An 8,556-nucleotide genomic window follows, 5' to 3' on the forward strand; every position below is an offset into this window, starting at 1 on the left:
GGACCCTAAGACACCATTCTTAGCCAACTTGTTAATCCTATCCTCTCTAATGTGACCAAGTCTAAGATGCCACAAGTACGTTTTATTTACCTCATCTCTTGGTCTTTTGAAACCAATGATATTCTCATTCATGCCATTATCAACTGTATTAACACTAATATCCATATGTAAGTGATAGAGATTGTCAATTAAAGAACCATAACCGATCAAATTATTTCTCAAATAAATTGAACAAACGTTTGATTCAAAAATAAACTTATAACCATCCAATACCAAACGTGAAATAGAAATAAGGTTTCTAGTCGCACTAGGAACATAAAGACAATCTCTAAGTTCTAAAACTACTCCTGTCGGCAAACATAAAGGATAAGTTCCCACTGTAACAGCAGCAACTCTTGCCCCGTTTCCAACCCGTAGGGTAAGCTCTCCATCCCTAAGTCTTCTACTTTGTTTTATCCGTTGCATTGAAATACATAAATGCGAGGTCCATCCACAGTCAATGACCCATGTAAAAGTAGAACAAACCGATAATTTAGTAGTTTCAATGACATGAATTTCGGACATACCTTCAAAAGTCTTGTCCTTTACCTTGTCTTTGAGGCTAGCCAAATAATCCGGGCAATTCCTTTTCCAGTGGCCATCCTTTTGACAGTGGAAACAAGTTCCTTTAGCGGCCTTCTTTTTAGGAATTACCTTAGCAGGTTCAGTCTTTGGCTTTTTCGCAGGCTTCTTCTTTCTCCATTTAGACTTTCTTTTGGAGGAAGTCCGTTCAATAGCCAAAACTGACCCCTTATTGACTTTTATCATTCCTTCAGCTGTGACCAACATATTCAACAGCTTGGCGAGAGTGTAAGTAATTTTATTCATTTGAAAATTTAAGGTGAACTAAGAAAATGAATCTGGTAAGGATTGTAAGATCAAATCTGTTTGGAGTTCTGCGTCCATAGTCATTCCGAGCTTCTCAAGCTCCTCAATGTCTTTAATCATTGCCAAGCAATGATTATTGACTGACTGACCATCAGACATCTTAGCTCTGAACAGTCGCTTTGACACCTCGTAGCGGGCTGTTCGACTTTGCTCATCATACAACTCCTTGAGATGGAGCAAAATATCAGCAGCACTCTCCATGTGCTCATGCTGGCGTTGCAACTCATTGCTCATAGACGCAAGCATGTAGCATTTTACCTTCATATCGTCATCAGTCCATTTATTTCTTGCAGCTCTTTGCTCAGCTGTTGGATTTTCGAGCACCGCTGGAGCCTCCGTGTCCAACACATAGGCTAATTTTTCAGAATTGAGAACAATTCTCAAATTCCTTAGCCAATCGGTAAAATTCGGTCCAGTTAAGCGATTAGTATCAAGTATTTTGGCAAGTGGGTTAGATACAGCCATTTTCTGCAAAAGGTTAATATTCTAATTAGTTGTGTACTTAATCATAATCCATTTGATTAGGGTCTTTAAATCTAAATGGTGTCTCCCACTAATTTTGGCGAATCTCCACACTCCCCGAGCGGAGAAAACGGAAACTTTACTTAAAAGTTTCTAGTGGGTATTGCGGTCCCATCTGTTTACACACCACCTCATCCTGACAGATTCTTGGCAATGAGCAAACAAATAAGTGAACAACTCTTGTTCAATGCTTCTCAAGCAAATTGCAATCTAATCCTTGGCCTCCATAAGATATAGGCCTCATCCTGACAGATTCTTGGCTTTATCTCGTGGTTAAGTTAGACCCACCGTTCATCGTGCAAATAAGAATGTCATTGAATCCTCATCCTGACAGATTCTTGGATCCAACCCCTTTCTTACCGCACAGCATCTCATGCCAATAGAATGGTTGCGGCTCCCTAATGCAACTGACCCCCGTATCCGGGTGCATCAATCAACACTAAAGAGACGCCCACACCCTACAACGGTGGAAGGCCACTAATGGGTTCATAACACCATTAACTTAATATTTTATTTAGGGAGATTAGTTGTCTCATCAGTTTTAATTTATTATTAATTTACATCTCATGCAAACCATCACATCACATGCATACATACATCGCATATATAAAAAAAAAACTACCGGTGATGATCATGGATTTTATCTTGATTCGGGCCTGAGCCACTAGGCCGGAATCGGGTCATAAGGGTATTACACACAAGAAAACCTTTTCTTATTCTGCGTCTCGATCGGATTTGAGTTGATCAACTCTTGTCTTCTCCCTTGATCAGCATCTGGTCCAAACTTGATCCGCATCGCATCAACTCTTGAATACAACGAATCCCTCTGGAACCTAAACTACCCTTTTCCCTTATTAATTTTACAACAATAACTTTACAACCCATAAAATTAATGAGACACGCAGGTCTCCAAATTACATAATTTAATTGGCACGCGCAGGCACCAAAAAAAAATTAAATCTAATACTGGATCCTTATTAAATTACAAAAATTCACATCATCACATGATACATGCACATCACAAGGTCGCTATCCATGATCATCACCTCATATACATCACATGCATATAATATTAAATTCTCTAATTCGAATTCTAATTAATTGGGTTTCGGATTAATTTAAAAAAAAACTTTATTTATTTCAAGAATCGCAATTTTCGTAAAATTATTACAAAAGATCTAATACATCTCATGTATTAAATTTTAAAATTTAAAAACTAATTTAAATTGCGATTCACGATGCAACCGCATGACATAGCAGCATCCTAGCCATGTCGCACACGAGCACCGCATGAAATACGTACTCGGATGGCGCGCGCGGATCTTGCAACATGTGCGCGTCGTTCATGCAACTACACCACACATCACATGCAATCACATGCCCAACTAATTAATTAGTGATGCCATACTCTAATTCGTCATGCATGGCCACCGTAGTTAATTAGATGAGGTGTAAAGCATTAAATTAACACGTGCATGCATGGCATCGAGATGACTAAGTAATGCATAGGCTACTTACGTACGGTTGCATGCAATCTTTCCAACCGTCTCGCCCGCTTGCCGAATGCTACGGCCGTGTCAATGGTGCATCGTGCATTGGTTTTAATTAACGTTTCGAAATAATCAAAATTGTTCAAAAATAATCCTCATTATCTTGATTTCGATCATTCCGAAAAACCCAATTAATATCGAAAGAGAGATTAGATCTAAAACAAACGACGAGGGTGGCTCTGATACCACTGTAAGAAAATCATGTGTACGCAGCGGAAGAAAATAACACAATTAAAAATTTTCTTGAAAACACCAAAGATCACCTCGTGTTTCGTTTTAGATCATTAATAATAGATCTAATTGATCTAATCAAATAGGATCTATATTTTTTTTTTTACCTCGCGCGGGTCGAGATCACCGCGAAGTCGATAATCGTTGGTAAAATTTGTTCGTCCTCGCTTAGCCGCGAACGCACCCGGCCTCTACTCGCGTCCACACGAAATCACGCCCTTGATCGAATTAGACGACCGCTTCAATCCGTGATCCGATCACGAATTAATCTCTTGCGTCGACTTGAGGAAGATGAATCAATCTTCTAGATGTGCTAGCAACTTTTGAAGATCGAAATCGATGGATTTATTGTGGAGGACTTAAGAAAGAAAAAGGATTGACGGCTAGGGTTTTCTTTTTCCTTTTTACTTAATTTTCCATTAATTTTAATATGTCATATGACATATATTTATAATGAGAAAACCCTAACGTAATCCTAATCGAAATCCTATTCCGATTAGATTATCCATTAACCCACAAGTTGGTTATGATATTAACCGAATTCCGAATCCTAATTCTAATTCGATTCGTGTGTAACATTTACACATAAGTCCTCATATTATTTACTAACGATTAGTAAATACACCATGCAACTTTTACACATAAATACCTCTAATTTACAACAATTGCAAATTAGTCCTTTTACTAATAAATTAGTAAACTTTAGTATTTAACTATATTGTAATTATAATTAATCCATCCGATAAACTTCTTTTATCGTCTCCTAAATATCGATCATGCGCGATTTCTTATGTGTGTGATCTAATAGGTTCAATTCTATCTGATAGTGAGATATGATGAGATCTCCATCTACATCATCATCGAAACTCTTTTCGATGGCTCAAACTCTTTTGATTCCACCCTAATAGAATAATTAAATATTAATAATTTGTCACGCCCCGCGACCAACCGCCAATTTGGACCGGGTCGCGGCACCGACAACAGACCGCCGAACGGACAGGGGTTTCCCCTGTACGCGGACAAAGTCTCCCCTGTACGTTCTAGGCGTCGCAATCCAAACAATCAACGAATGTTCCAACAAGGAACGGGATACCAATCCAGATTACAAAGGAAGTATCAAATACATAAAACTAACAGCTATTACAAGCATTCACTTTGCACAACTCAGTTTCAGTCACATTTTACTTCCAAATTATAATCTAATTATTACATCATTTAATTTACAAGGTTGATACATTTTGATTCTTGCCTTCTAGTCCCCTAAGCTAGACTGCCTCAGGGTACTGCTACCTCGGTCTCTGTGGTAGGGCGCTATCTACTGAGCTACGCTCTCGCCTCGCGCCGCTGCGCTGCACACGTACAACCTGAAAACCCCGAAACAACGTGGGGTGAGAACCAACTCCATGGTTCCCAGTGGGTACGGCCACCCAAGGGAAAAGCTCGACCGATAGGTCTGAGGAGGCACTGCAACATGTTAGTTCAACAATATACAACAAATATATATTCAATTGAAATACATGCCATGCATCACGATATGCGATATGGAAATCATGCAATTCTATGCAACAACTAGTAAATGGCTTGATTCTACACTCTACTTAGCTACTCTTAGATCATAACTTTACTCTAAGGTCTCCATTAGCTTAGGATCTCAACTCAGACCACTGGCTTCTAAGGTCTCTATTACCTTAGCTCAAGCCTCTATCTCTAGCTCATCTACCCTATCGAAGCTAACCACCCCACTCGGCTTCGAGTCAATCATCCGCGGATAGCCCGCGCACTGGCTGCTCATCAGCCTACCGCTCTCTCTGTCTCAGCCCCCTAGCGGCGAAATCGTCGCACATGCTAAGCTCGGCTCAAGTCGCACGACTTAACCATCTGGTGGCGATCGCGTTGCACTTACCCAGCGTGAGCTCGAGTCCTGACACACCGTCTGGCGGCGAACGGATCGCACCACACCCAACAACGGTACATGTCAGACGCAGCCACCCAGAGGCACCCGCATCGTACTTACCCAGCATGGATTCAGTCTGCTCTGGCGGTCCGATCCTCAAATGGCTTAACCACCCTGGCGGCGAAATCGTCGCACAAACGCCACGACAATGGTTCAAGCCCTGGGCGGTGATCTCCATGTGATCGCCCCCAATCCTCCCTCGGTACTCTAGGTTCTAAGCCCTAGGTTCCACGACAATGGTTCAAGCCCTAGGTTCCAATACTCTAGGTTCTATGTCCACGTCACTTAACCTAGATACACTTGCTAGGTTCTTGTCATCTTTGCCTAGATGTCCACTTCTAGGTTTACTAGTTCAACCTAGGTTTACTAACACTAGGTTCGATGCCACACACCTAGATTGTTCGACTCTAGGTTCACTTGTTTAACCTGGGTTCTTTAACACTAGGTTAGATACCACCCGATCTACCTGACAACCTAGTTGTCCAATCAACTCTACTCACACTAGAGTTATTAACTCATGCTTTGTACTTGGCATTTACTCTATGCATCTTTGTTCATCATGCATTCTATTTAGCATTTCCATCTATGCATCACTATTAGTATGCATTCTTTACATTAGCTAGCATTATTTATATGTTATGCTCTCATGCTTGCTACTTACTATGCGTTCTTCACTTTGCCTTTACTTTATGCATTATCATTCATCATGCATTTCTTGTCCTTGTCTACATGCACATGCATCAACATGGAGATACATTGGTAAGACATAAAGGGCGACCTAGTCGCTTCGGTAAGCACAACCCACCTTACTTAGCTCTTCCGATTGCTCGTCGACACTTGCAATCGGCCTCCCGCGGCACTCGGCACTCGTTTGGGCCCGACCTCTCAGTTGCTCCCCAAGAGCGCGCCGCTTCGCCGCTTCAAGTGCTAGCGATCTTCGCCTTGCTGCTACGGTGCTTGGGACCCGATCTCACGATTTATAGATGTCGCCTCGGCCTCCCAGGCGGAAACGAAGCTCCGAGCGCCCGTTTCTTCAATATCCTTGCAACGGCTTGTCGGATTGCCGAACCGACTTCACCAACGTGTTTCGTTACCTACCAATTAGGTTTACGAAGGGTCAAATGAGATCAAACTCATCTATTTACAAAAACCCCATTTTGATGCCCTAGAATGCCATCACTAGCAAATCCACCAAATCGATCTATGATTTGGGTATAATCCATCAAAATAGCATGCTAGGGTACCAAACAAACCATTTCTAGGGTTTAAAAACCAATCTACAAAGATCTACCATGAGAGGGCTTGGAAGCTTACCTCTCCAAGAGCTCCATGGAGAGAAGAAGATAAAGATGAAGATGAAGAAGAGGATCTCCTCCTTGGTCCTCTTCTTCTTTTCCCTTCCTTTCTCTTTTTCTTTTTCTCTTCTCTTTTCTCTTTTCTTTCTCTTTCTCTTCTTCTCTTCTCTTTTCTCTTTTCTTTCTCTTCGCACGATTAGAGGGAGAAGGAGAGGCTGAGGGAGTGAGAGAGAAAGAGAGGAAAAGATCTCTCTCTCTAATACCCTCTCTCATTTTGTAACAAAATGCTAAGAAGCCCCTCAACTTTTCATCTCTTACACAGCCCTTACTGGGCGTTCTGCGTGCAGAGGGACCGGTCTCCCCTACCAGGGACCGGCCCCCGGGGCCTCCCCCCGCGGACACGCGTTCGGGAACCGGTCTCTCTCTGAGAGACCGGTCCTCGGGAGACCGGTTCCTCTCAGAGAGACCGGTTCCCGAGAGCTGAACTTTCGGGACTTAGCCGATTTTCGGCTCTTCTCACTGGTGTCGTAGGCTGGGACCGGTCCTTCCTCTGCCAGGGACCGGTTGCATCAGCAACCCCGCAGCCTTCAGCTGATAGGACCGGTCTTTTACCTCCAGAGACCGGTCACTGAGAACAATCTCAGCCCAAAAATGCAGATTGCATTATTTGCTCTCGCGGACTCCATTCCAATGCACTTCTCGATTTTCGTGCATCCTTAGCTTTTCCAAAGCTTATTGATTTGACCCTTAGTCGATTCTAGACGAGGTGCAACCCTCGGATTTCGAGAGTTCACATTGTTACATTCTCCCCTCCTTAAAAGAGTTTCGTCCTCGAAACTCACTCATTCCTACCCTCTTTTATTGCTCGATCCACTTCTCGAGTACTCAAGGGTTCCAATGCACTTTTGCACCTCGGAGTGGCCTTTACTCGCATCGAACTCATCTAAAGGCCAACCACGAAGAATGTGAGACCACGTTTACTCACATTTTCCACTTGCAACATCAAAAGTGCATTACCACTCTACAACCTCGATGGTGGTGTGAGTCCATACTCAAGACCCCACACACTAACATCACCAGCCACTCGGCTTAAGGAAGGACTTATTCCCCCGCGGTTCAATCGAACACCACAATCCTTCGAGATCAAGACTACCCTTCGTCCTTGTGGTGTGGATCTAGCAAGATCGCATCAACTCAATGAATGATCCACCACCACATTTCTATATACACGAGTAGACTTTCTTGAATTAATCAAGTAACCACTCAGTGGCACTTCACCAACCTAGACATTTGGGAGCCTGGGGCTACCCTATCATCTTACCCATACCATCTCATTCCCATCTATCACGAGATGGCATTCTCTCGTGCATCATGATTTTCAATCCTCTTGAGAGCATCATTCTCAACTCCAACTTTTCGCGTGGCTATCCATTATTTAAGTGTCCCCTAGAGACCACTTTACTTTCTCTTTATCCCTTGATATTATAGGCCACGATCATCACCACACGGCCCCTGCGTTCGCGAATCCGAGCCCAACTCATTGATAGAGTTTTCGGCTATACCATTCTTCGGTTTCCTCAGGTGGGTCAAAACCACCACTCCTGTGTAGGTCAATCGCCTAACTTATCTCAACGACGCCTAGCATCTCTCGCTCGCGAGCGTAAACCTACTTAACAGCGGGGGACATTCTCATTGGGGAATTCGCGCGCACTCCAAATAGGAGCATCCAAGTCCTCAAACCCTGTCAAGTTCTCGGGTCGGGTCACCACACACTCGGTGTACTATCGATCTCGCGATCCAATACGTGGCATTCCACGTACTCGGGTCTAAGCTCGGACTACCGTCCTGACCAAGCTCTCCGCCCTACCCATAGGTATCGGGCTGCTGTCTCTCACAGCTGACTGCGTCGGCTCAATAGGCCCAGGCTCCACAGTCCACAAGTGGTCCAGGCACGGGTCGCTCCCAAGCACTACCCGCCAACGTCGTCCTACACGACATGCTCTACAAATGTCACGCCCCGTGACCACCCGCCAATTTGGCCGGGTCGCGGCACTGCCGACAGACCGCCGAACGGACA

The 8,556-nt window shown here is 43.6% G+C and overlaps 1 protein-coding gene across 1 annotated transcript; it reads right to left on the bottom strand.

Moving 5' to 3' along the window:
* Positions 1-885: 885 nt before the first annotated feature.
* LOC109704164 lies at positions 886-1,392 on the bottom strand. The gene has a single exon (XM_020224906.1). It carries the CDS (start codon positions 1,390-1,392, stop codon positions 886-888), a length of 507 nt encoding a protein of 168 aa, XP_020080495.1.
* Positions 1,393-8,556: the final 7,164 nt, after the last annotated feature.

This window comes from Ananas comosus, unplaced genomic scaffold, assembly GCF_001540865.1.
Source record: "Ananas comosus cultivar F153 unplaced genomic scaffold, ASM154086v1, whole genome shotgun sequence".
In the NCBI taxonomy this organism is placed as follows: domain Eukaryota; kingdom Viridiplantae; phylum Streptophyta; class Magnoliopsida; order Poales; family Bromeliaceae; genus Ananas; species Ananas comosus.

What these genes read in the sequence shown, in the direction of transcription:
- LOC109704164 (XM_020224906.1), bottom strand. Translation starts at nt 1,392, where the DNA reads ATGGCTGTATCTAACCCACTTGCCAAAATACTTGATACTAATCGCTTA.